This window comes from Phascolarctos cinereus, unplaced genomic scaffold (genome assembly GCF_003287225.1).
Source record: "Phascolarctos cinereus isolate Bilbo 61053 unplaced genomic scaffold, phaCin_HiC Scaffold_5;HRSCAF=322, whole genome shotgun sequence".
Classification (NCBI taxonomy): Eukaryota; Metazoa; Chordata; class Mammalia; order Diprotodontia; family Phascolarctidae; genus Phascolarctos; species Phascolarctos cinereus.
This window is the reverse complement of record NW_027555958.1, coordinates 374,801,811-374,816,732: the sequence shown is the minus strand read 5'-3', so window position 1 is coordinate 374,816,732 and position 14,922 is coordinate 374,801,811. Positions and strand designations below refer to the sequence as shown.

General features: G+C 36.8%; 1 protein-coding gene across 5 annotated transcripts in view; it reads left to right on the top strand.

Annotated features, from left to right (window-relative positions):
- The first annotated feature begins 203 nt into the window (after positions 1–203).
- Positions 204–14,922, top strand: part of CD55 (CD55 molecule (Cromer blood group)) — a 33,047-nt gene continuing 18,328 nt past the window's right edge. For all 5 annotated transcript variants that reach the window (XM_021003158.2, XM_021003159.2, XM_021003157.2 and 2 more), the window contains exons 1-6: positions 204–523; positions 2,118–2,303; positions 3,891–4,082; positions 4,860–4,959; positions 6,422–6,507; positions 10,930–11,118. In XM_021003158.2, the coding sequence (XP_020858817.1) occupies positions 442–523; positions 2,118–2,303; positions 3,891–4,082; positions 4,860–4,959; positions 6,422–6,507; positions 10,930–11,118 (835 nt within the window). In that variant the 5' untranslated portion in view covers positions 204–441. The remainder of the gene's footprint in view (positions 524–2,117; positions 2,304–3,890; positions 4,083–4,859; positions 4,960–6,421; positions 6,508–10,929; positions 11,119–14,922) is intronic.

Sequence of the window (14,922 nt, the reverse complement as noted above, 5' to 3'; positions counted from 1 at the left end):
CAGATTACACTAAGCTCCCTTCCCTTCTAAATCCTATTATTCTGTGAACAACATTTAAGTCCTCCTATCTTCATTTTCCAAATGCAAGATGCCATTTTTCAGTCCCGCCCTGGCGTTTCATGCCAAATCCCGCCACCCAGCTCTCCCCGACGCCCTAGCTTAAAAGTCTGGGTCCCACCCCTCACTGCTTCAGAGGCCCTTGCCTCTTTCCCGCACCTGCGCTGGACTCCGCTACTCCTCCCGGGACTCTGAGCCTTGGCCCCACCCTTGGCCCGCCTTCATTTAGCGAGGGACTAGAAACGCTGCTTACTCCAAGTCCAAAGAGCAATTCCCAGGGACTAGAAACGGGACTTCAGTGGACGCTTTTCTCCTCTTTCTATCCCAGGCGCTCAGCGTGAGTTAACTCTCAACCCCGCTGCTGTCCCTGGGACTGTGCATGTCATGAGCTCCGCGTCCCCCAGGGCACCCCCGACACCGGGGCTTCTCGGACTCCTGTCGCTGCTGTTGCTACCCGCGGCGCACGGTGAGTGGAGACTTGTGGCCGCCCCAGCCCCCTGGTCGAATGGCGTACTGACTTTGGGCAAGGGAGAGGGTTGCATGTGAGTCCGTCGTCATGGCAACCGAGAGTAACTGGGGACCAAAGAACTATAGAGGATGGGTTTACAAGCCTATGAAGTGGGTATGAAAGAGATTTTCTATGGACACTATCTCTAAAAAATACCCCAAAGTCTCTGCTCGCCAGGGTGGCTAGGTTTTTGAGTTGAGATGTGGGCTAGGTTCTGATTAATAGAAACTCTCATTTCTATGGAATTTTGAAGTTTGCAAAGTGCTTTCTCCACATCAACCCTATGAGATAGGAGGTGCAAATATTATCATGCCCATTTTACAGATGAGGAAACTGAGATTTAGGGAGGTTAAATGAATTGCCCACAGCCTCATAGCTAGTTTCAGAGGCAGCTTTCAAACCCAGGAGGTCTCCTGACTCTAACACTCCAAGACACCAAGCTGCCCCAATAGGTTAATAAGGAAACCTCTCTTAAAACCTCATTGGGGACCGAATAGGGTGAATTCACTAAGGGAAAAAAACCCCTAGTCTCTTAAAGGATTAGAACTGGAAGAGACCTTAGAGTTCATGTAATCCAGTTTTTAAATTTTGTTTAAAGAGAAGAAAGCTAAGATTTAGAGATGACAAGTAACGTGTTCAAAGTCACAAAGGTAGTAAGAAGCAGAGGTGAAATTCTAAATCAGTTCATCTTTCTCCAAATCCAGTGTTTTATCCATCACACCATGCTACTGCCCCCCAAATATTTTTGTTTTTCTTTTTTTCTTCCTTCCCTCCCTCCTTCCTGCTTTCTTCTTCCTTTCCTTTCCTTTCCTTTCCTTTTCTTTCTTTCCTTTCTTTCTTTTCTTTCTTTCTTTCTTTCTTTCTTTCTTTCTTTCTTTCTTTCTTTCTTTCTTTCTTTCTTTCTTTCTTTCTTTCTTTCTTTTTTTTTCTTTCTTCTTTCTTTCTTTCTTTCTTTCTTTCTTTCTTTCTTTCTTTCTTTCTTTCTTTCTTTCTTTCTTTCTTTCTTTCTTTCTTTCTTTCTTTCTTTCTTTCTTTCTTTCTTTCTTCCTTTCTTTCTTTCTTTTTTTCATCCTTAAAAGATCAGATACTTAATGAGCTCCAAGTATACACAGCCTATCCTGAAGTAGCTCAATGAAAGCAACCAGAAAACTGGAGAAGCTGTACTAATGGGCGTCTGGTTTCCTTTCTGGTTCTGTTTGGAAAAAAAAATGAATCATAAAGGGTGAGAACCCACGAGGATCTTGGAACTCATTTAATCCATCTTTCTGACATTTTACAGATGAGGAAACTGAGGCACAGAGAAATTCAGTGATATGGCTATGGTCACACAGATGTTTAGTGGTAGAGCCAGAAGTAGAATTCTTGAGTCTCATATTATTCCAATTCCTGGTTCTGTCAGTTCAGACTTGATTGGTAGTTATTCTATCTTTGGCGACTTCCTGTTCATTCATTCATCCATTTGTTCGTTCATTCATTTATATAATCACTTGAAAGGACCTAGTTACAATATGATGTTATTTCACTAAATTCAGCTTACTTTTTTTTTTGGTAGGTGCCTGTAGTATCCCTCCAGATATACCCAACGCCAAGCCAGAACTGAGTGGTCTAACAAGTTTTCCTGTGAAAAGCACTGTAACATACAAATGTAATAAAGGATTTGTAAAAATTCCTGGCAAGTCAGACTCAATTGTCTGTCTTCAATCTGATAAATGGTCAAGGTTGTCAGAGTTTTGTAATCGTAAGTCTTTCTTTTTAATATGCTTATGAAAAGTTGACATCCTGTGTCATCGAAATGGATAACATTTTCAAAGTGACTTTTAATGATTTACAATTAATGATTCAACACTGAGCATTTTCTGCTAAGTTATACCACAATCTTACTGAATGAAGGCATTCTTTACCTGAATCAGTTCTGCTTCTCATTAAAAGATTTTTCTAACATTACAGCCTCTTCCCAATTAATATAGTCACTGCTAGTAAGGGAATTAAAAAAAAATCATAGCTATTTTAAGTAATACTCTTGAGTACAAATTCCAGAGCTAAAATGTTTCTTAAACTTTATTCAAACAGAATTCTAAGTGGCATTTTAATTGCCCTATGTTTAATTCCTATTTATTTCACACCTATTGAATACAAGGGGGATATAAAAAGAAAGGTCCCTCGCCTTTGTTGTCTTTGAAGAATTTATAATCAACAAACATCTATTAAACATCTATTATGTGCCAGGTACTATGCTGGGTATTGCATATACAAAGACAGGAAACATTTCCTGCCCTCAAGGAAGGGGCAAACGATATAAATATCGTATATAAAATAATTTTGCAGGAGGTGAGGAAAAGGGTAACCATTAACACCTGGGGGATTTGTGAAGATCTTTACTTAGGGAATGATACTTTAGGTGAGTTTTGAAGGAAGTTAGTAGTTCTAAGAGGTGGCTGTGTTGAGGAAGAAGTATATTACAGGCATGGAAGACAATAGAAAATATATTTATTGTGAAAAGTTGTAGCAGGATGTTAGTTGTCAAATGGGTAGCACAAACAATAAACACAAAGAAGTTCAGAAGAAGGAAATCACTGTGAGCCCTGCCATATTTTGGATGGACCTTCTGTAGGTAATTTATGGAAGGACATGGATGAGAGTTATAAAGGATAAGTAGGAAGGAAGGAAATAAACAAACATTTATTAAGCACCTCCCATGTACCAGATACTGTGCTAAGCACTTTAAAATATTATCTCATTTGATTTTCACAACAATCCTGACAAGTAGGTGCTATTATTATCCTGGTTTTTATTGTTGTTGTTCAGTCGTTTTCAGGCATGTTCAGCTCTTCATGACCCCGTTTGAGGTTTTCTTGGCAAAGATACTGGAAGTGGTTTGCCATTTCCTTCTCCAGCTCATTTTACAATGAGGAACTAAGGTAAAGAGGGTTAAGCGACTTGCCCAGGGTCACACAGCTAGTAAGTGTTTGAGGCCAGATTTGAGCTCAGGAAAATGAGTCTTCCTGACCTCAAGCCCAATACTACATCCACTGTGTCATCAATCTCCATTTTACAGTTGTGGAAACTGAGGCTGCCAGAAGTTAAGTGACTTACTTAGGGTCACACAGCTAGTATCTAAAACAGAATTTAGATTTAAGTCTTCCTGATGAGTCCAGTGTTCTATCCACTGAGCCACCTCAATGTCTAGGCATGAATGCGTTGCTACCTGCATCATGGGGGAAATAGTCACATTGAGGAGATCACAACTGATGTGGTATATGGGAGGAAAAGTAAAGTTAGATAAAAAGGTTGCTTCTTGTTTCTGTGTTTTGCTTTTTATCATCAGGTACCTGTAACGTCCCACCTTCATTACGTTTTGCTTCACTCAAAAAACAGTTTAGTAAACAGAACTACTTTCCAGTGGGTTTCACTGTGCAATATGAGTGCCGTCCAGGTTATAAAAGAGATAATTCTCTGCCAGCAAATCTTACCTGCTTTCAAAATTTAATGTGGTCCAGTGCCTCTGAATTTTGTAAAAGTGAGTATGACTTGAAAATAAATTTTCTCTTTCAAATGAAGTGAGAGGATGGGATTGGGAAACAACGAATATCTGTTTCCCCTTTTATTAAAGGAGCCCTCAGTGCATGTAGTTTTTGCCTTAAATCATACCTGGAAGTTAAATTTATTATTTCTTCAATTTGTTTGTTTGGAAATAGGCAGACTTTTAAGATAACTTCTCAAATAGCACATTAGTCATATCTTTAAAGGTGACTAGAAATTTCACTAAAGAAAATGAAAACATATTATAGTGACAGCAATATTGTTTTAAGAACAACTTGGAGCAAATAAGTCAATTTGATTATTATACCTAAGTTAACTACAAAGGACATGAAGAAGATGCTACCTGCAACCAGAGAAAGAATTGATAAATAGAAGTACATATAGAATGGTTTTACATATGTATGTGTACACACACATACATATTTGTGTCTAATGGTAGCAATGGGGGGGGAGAGACATAAATTAAAAATAAAATAAATACATTTTAAAAAATTAAATGACGCAGCATTTTTAAAGTGTCTCTTTGGTGAAGTCTTTTCCTAAGAGGAAGGTGGACATAAAGGAAAAGTCAAAAGAAAAAGATGTATAGGTCTATTAATGCTATTGGTGTTATGTGTTTTATACTAATGCATGATAATAATGTTATTCAACAGTGCTCTGTAATATAAGTAGTAAAGAGTATAGATCAGATTGTATTTTGAGTGTATACTATGATAGGAGGATAAAGCCTAATTCCATTTTTATTCTCTTTTAGGAAAATCGTGTTTAACTCCTCAAGAGCTACCACATGGTCATGTCATTGTAACAACTGACATCTTATTTGGCTCAACAATTACCTTTACTTGTGACACAGGGTAAGTTTGAATAATATGGGAATAGGGAATAGACCTGTGGTTTCATTGGTAGAGGGAATTCCCAGGTCAGACAACTCATTCTACCAAGGTATGTTGGTATATTCTCTGCAACTTAAAAATTGCATTGAGATTAAAAGACCTGCCCAGGGTGACAAAGCCAGCATATGTCAAAGGTGGGATTCAAATCCTCTCTATCTACCATAACCACAGAAAAATCAAAGTGGGCTTAACATTAGGGACATATATTATTGCTGATAGTTTGAAACTACAGTTATCTGGGCTATTCTTTTCTTTCAACACACACACACACACACACACACACACACACACATGCGCTTTCCCAAGCAATTGATCTTACTTATATGTATTTCAAGGGCATGAAAGGTTTCTGAGATTCTGCGAATCCTTTGGAATCCAGAGCCTTCAGAATCTCAGCTTCCGTATACTTACTCTAATTTCATCACTGGTATCTATAGTAATTGTCAGAAGGCAGAAAAATCCAATAGAGCATGGGGGTTATACGCTGGTCTACATTTACCTTTATATATCACTTTAAAGTTTGTAATCTTCTTTACAAATAGTCTATCATTTTTATTCTCACAACCACCTTGGGAGTTAAGGGCTGTTATTATCCCCAATTCATGGATGAGAAAACCAAGAAAGACAGTGGTTAAGTGTCTTGCCCAAGATCACACAGTCTGAGGCTGGATTTGAATCGAGGTCTTCCTAACTCCAGATCTATAGCAGTCTATTCATTGGGCCATCTAGCTGCCTGTATTATTAATTATGTGGAGAGGGCTGGACTAGGTGATGTCTGAAGGCCCTTCCAAATCCCATGACCCTGGGAATTTTAACAGAAATGTGTTTGGGTTTTGGGGGAGAGGTGGAGCAGGGTAGAGATCAAGGCAGGAGAGGTATTCCCCCCCCCCAGCTTGACAGTTGTCATTTCTATTCCTAGTTCTCGTGCAACATCTCTAAATGACATTGGGAATGCTATTGGACTCATTTGTTCTTCACATTTTGTGAAAGGAGAATATCTGTCTTTTAATTTCTGCATGGTTATTAACTTGTTGTTTATAAAAGCATCTTGTATCCCTTTAAGTACTCTTCTATAAAAGAGAAATTGCTCTCTGAGGCTTTCAGAAGTACTGAAAAATTGGGGTATTTATGCCATATAACAAATGTCAAAGAAAAAAATTATTGCCTTTGTTGTATTGTGTGCTGGGGGAGAAGGTTCCGACTTAACAAAAAAAAAAGTCTATCTTTTATATTGTCCTATTATTACCACTTCTATCGCTTAAACACTTAGCTTGCTGCTTTTGATACAGTAGACTTTAATCACATTATTATGTCTCCACTCACTGGCAGAAAAAAGAACAACAAGCAGTTTCTGCAGTGGTTGAGAAAATTCAAATAAGAGCGTAGAACCTATTTCTTTCAGCTTTTTTTCTCTCTTGTTTAGATATAGGTTAGTGGGGCCACAAGATAGCCAATGTATTCTTATGGATAAAAATGTTACTTGGAGTGACCCACATCCAAAGTGCACAGGTAAGACATTAACAGAAGTTAAGTCAATGTTGTGTAGATTTTACAGCATCTGTAATAAAAAATTATTTAGGGGTAGCTAGATGGCAAAGTGGTTAGAGCACCAGCCTTGGAGTCAGGAGGACCTCTAGTAGTTGTGTGATCCTGGGCAAGCCACTTAACCCCGACTGCCTCAAAAAAAAAAAAAAAAGAAAAGAAAAGAAAAAGAAGTAAATCAAAATTATTAAGCATTTTGCTACTGGGGCATCTCAATAATAATAGTGAACATTTACCTATTGTCTTAAAGTTTGAAAGGCTCTTTAACATGTTATGTGCCTCGATCCTTATGATAATTCTGTAAAATAGGCATTATTATTATTATCATCATCATCATCATCTCCATTTTACAGTTGAGAAAACTGAGGCAGAGAGTGGTTAAGTGACCTGCCCAGGGACACACAGTTGTACTTACATACAGAATTCAAGGTATTCTGTCTTCCTGACTCCAAGCCCAGCACCCTATCTATCTACTTGCCATAGTAGAAGCCAACAAATGTTACTATTTTTAAAAGAACAAAAACTACTCTTCCCTAAGCAGATTTTTATCACGGATTTTAAGGAATGAAAACTTAAGGTTTAGTTCCTCCTTTCTAAAGCAACTAAACTTTATGACTAGGGTTTATTTTCGACATTTAAGTTACTTTTGGCACTGTACAGCCCATGTGAAAAAAAAATAGCATGGAAGATGGAGATACAATGGAATACAGTAGAAAGATTGGGACTAGGTTTTTCTGCCCTCCCCCCCAACCCCAACCCCAATCTCCGGCACACATTGTTTCCTAAAACCCAAGCTAGACTGTTGTATTCTCCTACTTCAATATTGTCAACACCCACTCTCATGCAAACAACTTTTCTCCTTATGCGATTCCCAGAAATGCATTTTATATACTCTGGCCACATATTTCTAGTACAGACTAGCTTTTGAATGGCAACCCCAGTTCACAGTAGCATGGTGGAGTGCCTAGGAATTATTATTTTTCATGTTAACTATGGGGATTAGAACATCGTAATCCATTAGTGGGTAGAGGACTTGTCATGGAATTAGAAAGACAATCAATCAATAAATCAAAAGATCTTTATTAAGTCCTTACCATGAACCAGGCACTGTACCAAGAACTACAAAGGAAACACTGCCTCTGCCTTCAAAGAGCTTATATTCTAATGGGGGAGAACGCAAGATGCATCCAAAGTAGGTATAAGGTGACCTTGGAGGGGAAGGCACTCTTGGCTGGGAGAACCAGGGAAGGCATAGAAGAGGGGCTTGAGATGGATCTTAAAGGAAGCCACAGATTCTACAATGAGGTAGAATATTCTAGACATAGAGGATATAGTTGCTGCAGAGGAGAGTAATATTTGAAATGACTAGAAATGATAGGAACACCTAGCTTCACCTCTTGCCTCTGACCATTGTTGTTGTTCAGTTGTTTCGATTGTGTCCAATGTCTTATGACCCCAATTGGGATTTTCTTGGCAAAGATACTGGAGTGGTTTGACATTTTCTTCCCCAGCTTGTTTTACAGGTGAAGAAACTGAGGCAAACATGGTCAAGTGACTTGCCGAGGGTCACAGAACTAGTAGGTGACAGAGGCCATATTTGAAATCAGGAAGATGAGTCTTCCTGACCTTTGGGACGTTCTGTCCATCTAGCTGCCTCTGACCTATACTATATACTATAAACTATGTATACTGTGTACCTATACTATGTCAGATTATAGGCAAGTCACATAACTTCTCAGTATTCCCAAGCAATTTTCTGAGAATATGAAGTTGGAGCGAGTGCAGATCTGTACTGATGGAGGGGGTTTCCACTTCAGATGTTCATCACATTGATAAAATCACAGTTCTTGACCAAAAAATCAAAGAAAATCTAATAGTTCCCACCTCTGGGCTGGTGAAAAGATGGCTAGTGTGTATACAATGTGTGAAGGGTTTGTACAATGCTTTACAAAGATTATCTCATTTTATCCTCACAACAACCCTGGGAGGTAAGTGCTATTATTATTCCCAAGTTACAGAGCATGGAAACTAAAACAAGCAGAGGTTAAGTGACTTGCCCAAGGTCATACAACTAGCAAGTAACTGAGGCTGGATTATGACTCAGATATTCCTAATTCCAAGTCTACTGGCTCCATCCTGTGTGGTATCAAGCTGCCTAAGGGAAGTTTTGGCAAGGTGTCTGGGAATACAAGTGTTAACAAGCATTCTAAATTGAATCTTTATTTAGTCTCACCCACATAGGCAATGTGAATAACAAGGTTTGTGTTGATTGTTTTACTTTATCAGTGCTTCATTTATGCCTAATAAGAAATTTAAAAGCATTACTAAATTAAAATCTATAGTAGCTCTGTGTCTTTAAAGGTATATATGATATTTTTCTTGAAGTTCAATTCCTTTTGTTGAGCTGTTATGTGTGTCTGAGAATTTTTTTGACTTTCACTAGCAGTCCTTGTACTTGGAAAGTCTAGGAATCCTTGCCTTAATCTTTACGATCATAGGGTCATGGATTTGGAGCCAGAAAGAACCTTAGAAGACATCTAGGCTAATGTTATGATTGTGATTGCCCCTGTAATCACTCTTAAAACCAGAAATGAATTGTAACTTCTCTGTAGCGCCAAATTTTTCTAACTACTGTCAAGTTTTAATTTCAAGGAGCAGTAACTATTTAGAACTAGAATTTGAGGTTGGAAGGCTGGATAGTTCTAACAAACAGGGAATCATCCTACTGTCTTTTCTTAAACCTCTGTCTCAATATTGTCCCTCTCTTATTTCAGCCCCCATGCCATTGACCTTTTATTGACTCTGTCATCTCTCTTTACTTCCCTGCCAATGATTTCCTTTCCAGAGATATCTACCTTTAACCAGGGAAGTGAAATTAGTCTCCTAAACATCTAACTCAGTATTTTTATTCTGTTCCTGATGTTAGAATAAAATGTCCCAAGAACATTTCTGATGGGGGAGGGTGGGGAAGAGCCTGAATTAGTTTTAATTCAACTTAATTCAACAAATATTTATGAAGACTCCACTATATACAGGACAACATCCTAGGTGCTAAAGGAGATTTAAATTTAGACCCAGCAAATGAGGTCTAGTGGGGAAAGATACATATACAAGTAACTGTAATACATGAAGTGAGAAGAAGAGCAAAATGCTATACAAGGTTAGAAGGGGAAAAGTTGTTGAGAATGGAGGATTGTGGGCATTTTATATGTTTGTAAATAGTCATCCATTTTATCTAAGTTATCAGTTTTACTAACATTTAATTAGGCAAAATGGTTTGTCATAGTTTCCTTTATTTCAATCTTCATTTGTGAATTCTTTTTTAAACCCATTTTTAACACAACTTGGTTTTCCACTCTCTTTTTAAAAAATAAGATTAAATAGATGTTTATTTTATTAGTTTTTTCTGCCAAATAACAAAAAGCTCCTATTTTTATAGATCAATTCAGTGTGTTTTTTCTTTCAATTTTGTGAATCTCTTTTTTAATTTTTCCAGATTTCTATTTTGATATTTAGTTGGAGTTTTTTCATTTGTTGCTTTTCTAGTTTTTAAGTTGCATGTCCAATTCATTGATCTGTTCTTTTGCTGCTTTATTGATGATATGTTTAGAAATGTCAGATGTTTTCTAAGGACTGCTTTAGGTGCATCCCAAAAGTTTGGCATATTGTCTTATTGTTGTCATTTTCTTTAATGAAATCTCATATTGTTTTTATGATTTGTTTATATGACCAACCAATTCTTTAGGATTAAATTATTTATCTTCCAATTAATTTCATTTTGTTCTTCAAAGGCCCTTTATTGAATATAACTTTTATGGCATTATGTCAATAAAGAATATGTTAAATATTTTTCTTTTTCTGTGCCTCTAATCATAGTCAATTTTTGTAAAAGAGTCATGTCCAACTTAGAAATAGGTAAACTCCTTTCCATTCCCATTTAGTAACTGGCAGAGGTCTATTATATTTAACTTTTTCAAAGTTTTATTTAAGTACTTATTTATTGTTTATGTCTTGATTAGATTTGCTTAGGTCTGAAAGAGGTCCACTGAAGTCCCCTGCTGTTACGATTTACTCTCTTTCTCTGCAATTTAATTGACTTTTCCTTTAAGTATTTGATGCACATTGAATATTACTATTGTAATAATCTTTTAAGCTATATTAATAATAATGCAGTTTCCCTGCCTATCTCATTTTATCCTTCATATTTTTGCCATCATGATTTAACATGTCATTTTGAATAGCAACATATTTATGGTTTTAGTCCAGTAGTTCACCTCATTGGTTTTATTTTCTTCACTAATAGAATTTTTCTAATTTTGTTGTCTTTAATGAAATGCCATTTGCATAAGACATTTAATGTTTTAAAGATCTTGGACTTTTTTCCTTTAGAAATTTTATGTCATGACCCTCCAGAAATTGCTAATGGAAGAATCCAAGAAAAACAGGACAGTTATAAAAATGGATCATTTGTAACTTATGTATGTAATAATGACTTCTCACTTATTGGAGAAAAATATATCCATTGTACTGTTAAAGATGAACAAGGAGAATGGAGTGGGCCTCTCCCTGAATGCAAAGGTAACTAATTTATATACTAAAATAATTGGGGTTTTTTGCTTTATTTATACTTGTGGAGAGAGCAAGCTTAAATTAAGACTGTGCCATAACATCATGAAAAATCCATTTTCAGCAAATTAATGGAAATATCTTTTCCTTTATGTATTCCTAAAATATTGGGTATGAAATTCACTCCTAAAACATGAATGCTATTCCCTCCTTCACTTCAATTATAAAATTGGAAATGAGGTCTAAATGGAAAAAAGCCACAATTAAAATGAGTTTGAAGTGTGTGGAAGGAGTCAAGATGTTGATTAGCCCAGCAGCATCATTTACGTTATGTATACAGGCAGTGGTATTTAGGTAAATTTTAACAACCAGCTTTCAGGGGGTGGGGAATGGGGGTAGGGATGTAACACATGATATACTTTTAATTTTAATCTGCAGTATTGAAATTTTCTCCATCACTTTCTTAAGTGTTGACAGTCAGTAAAACAATAAATCAAGCCCTGATTTTCGTAGCATTTGCTAATTTACACAATGTAAATACACTGAAAATTTAACAAGTGGTTCACTGATTCAAGCCATCTCTCTACACGCTCCCTGTATAGGCAATATTGTGTCTACTAGGTTATCTCCATGCTTTTTACCTGCTAAAAGAGGCATTCATTTTTCTATTGTATAATTTTTTGCAATTTTTAGCTCTTTTATGATTCTAAAAACTCCCTTCCACCCAGAGCTTTCACTAAGAATTCTGGTACCAAGGGCATATTCAATTTAGAGAAGGCATGAAAAGGGGTAGAGAGATGGGGGAAAGGGATAGGCAGACTCAAAGAGGAGTGACAGTGAAGAACTGTGGATATAAAGGGCCTGATACTTCTGGGAAGGCCACTGAAGATGAAGAGAGAAAGTGGCTGGGTATGGGTCCAGTATCAATACTCTAGTTTCTCTTAAAGGTGTATTCTCTTTCTTTTCCTTTCTTTTCTTTTTTTTTTTTTGGCCTTTTTTGGTGAGGTAGTCAGTGTTAAGTGACTTGCCCAGGGTCACACAGCTAGTATGTGTTAAGTGTTTGAGGCTGGATTTGAACTCAGGTCCTCCTGATTCCAAGGCTGGAGCTTTATCTACTGCATCACCTAGCTTCCCCAGGTGTATTCTCTTTCAAAAAGCTTTCTAAAGTAGAAAAATGGTTACAATAAATATCGGCATCTTGAAAAATGTCTATGACTCCATATTTTATCTCTATTCCTGAACTCTACCCACCTTGCAACCAGGTTGTTAAAATATTGTCATTATTTTCAGATGTCACTTGCAAAAGTCCAGTAGTCTCAGATAGGCAGCCAATATCCCCATCAAAAACTCCTTATAAATATCAGCATGCCTCGACATTTGAGTGCAAACCTGGATTCGTCCTGATGGGCAATAGCACCATTTACTGTGGTTCTGATAGTACATGGGTGCCTGGAATTCCATCCTGTAAGAGTAAGGAAATAATGCCTTGTTATTCCCCATTCAAAACATTTTACTTATTTCTGTTTGTGCATAGAGCAATCAATAAATATTTATTTAATGTCTACTATGTGCCAGGCACTGCTAGGTACTGAGAATACAAAGACAAAAATGAACATCTCTGCCCTCAAGAAGCTTACAAATTCTATCACAAATGTAATTTATTTTTAGAGGCCTAAAATTAATCTTAAAATCAAATGATAATGGCAAAATTAGTTAAGTGTGTTTAACTTTTCAGGTTGCATTGTCAGGTTATGGAAAAACAGGCAGTAAGACTAAAATGAAATTAATAAATTCAGGAAAACGTTCAATTTAGTAAATATTTATTGAAAGCCTACCATAGACAAGGCACTAAACTTAGGGAAATACAAAAATTAATGAGGCAGAGATCCTGTCCTTAATGTCAGTATGGTCTAATACAGGAGATAAGATATGTGCACAAATAAATTGAATATTAGGCAGACTATGGTGTGGGAGAGACACAAAATAGGCGTAAAGAGAAGAAAGATGATTTCCAGCTGGAGGATATTTGTGTTGGGCCTTGAAAATTGAGTAGGATTTTAGCAGGATGTGAAGAAGAAAAAATTTTAGGGTGGCTAGAACAGGAACAGTAAGAGGAAAGTTACAGAGGCTGTAGGGTGCTGGTCATGTTTGGGAAAGAAGTAGTCAGTATCACTAAACTATAGAGTACATGAAAGGGAATAGTGAGCGGTGAAGCCTGTAAATTAGATTAAAGCCAGATTGTGGATGGCTTTGAATGCTTTACTCAGGATTTGGGGCATGGAAGGCACTCTGGTATAAGGGAAGGAACACTGCTGTGCAGTCAGTGGATCCAAGTTCAAATCTTTGCTAGTTGTACTTGCTACTGATGTAGCAACCTCTGTGGGCACCATGATTAGTGTAAAATCAGGGAGTCAGACTGGAAAGGTTTTTGAGCAAAGGAGTGGTGAATTTGTTATCATTTTGTTGACCGTTGTGATTCTGGGTTTTTTGTTTTATCTTGTTTGTTTTGGTTGTGAGGTTTGTTTGGGTAAGGATATGTTGGTAACACACAAGAATTTGGAAGTTAAAAGCACCTTGACTAGGGGATCTTTAGTCATTTGTTTTGCAAGCATGTTAATAAAATAGGAAATACCCTAGTATAATTCAAGGGCCACTAATATGAAATACATACATGGACTGACCTTTTGCTTCTTCTATAAAGAAATTCCTATAAGTGAATTAATAACTTACATGCTATGTATAAAATTAATACACGCATTTTTCTGCTTAAGAAATGCATGAAAGATGAAAGTCCATATTAGGGGAAGGGTAATTGGGAGGGCAGAAAGAATAGTTTTAGTGCTAGTGCTAGCCTACTAAGAGAGTTTATGGTAGACTACACACTTTTTACTTTTTCCCCAGTCCCTCAGCTGCCTCAGTTGAAGTTGGAATCCCAGCAGAGTATCTTGAAGTAGGAGGACCCTGAAGGTAGCAAATTGATTGAGGCAATCCTGGACTTGCTGCCTGGGCTTAGGTTAGTGGCTTGTGGGAAGAAAGTATATCCATCTCTGCTCCTACCCCAAAGGAAAACAAACCAGATAAACAAAGGAATTTATCATCAATGGCAAAAGGTAGCCAGGAAGTCCAATGGAAGGGAGGATCCCCCTAGCTTGTCCTTCCATGCACTTTTCCCTCTCGGGCCCACCACCAATACATTTGGGTCACAACCAAAGCCATATCCACAATAAATGGGAAACTTTAGCGTAGACTCCCTATCCTGCATGCAGACAAATCATCTGATTACATACATACATACACACAGAGAAAAAAAAAATATATATATATATATATAAAATGTCTATGTACCTATATATTATATACCTATATTTCTATGCATACACATATATACCTGCACATATGTATATATAATATATAGTATATATGTCTAAAACTATTATAGATTATATATGAATTTAGAATTATAATTAAATTATATAAATTTATATATAAACTTTATAATTAATCTATTTATATCATGTATTTTATATGTAACAATTTATATATAAATGATAATAGATTATGTGTTATATAATGTATTACAGTTTGAGACTGATGATTAGATTATATTACTATAGTTTTAGACTGCTTATATTATAGTTTTAGACATTTACCTGGGGCATTGAGAGATTGAGAGATTGACTTGCCCACAGTTACACAGCTGGGATGTGTCTAAGGCATAGCTTGAGCCCCATGTCTTGAAACCATGACACTGAGGCTAGCCCCACCCTACCTTTAACCATTTAATATTGGCAAGAAACTGAGGCCAAACTGGAAAAA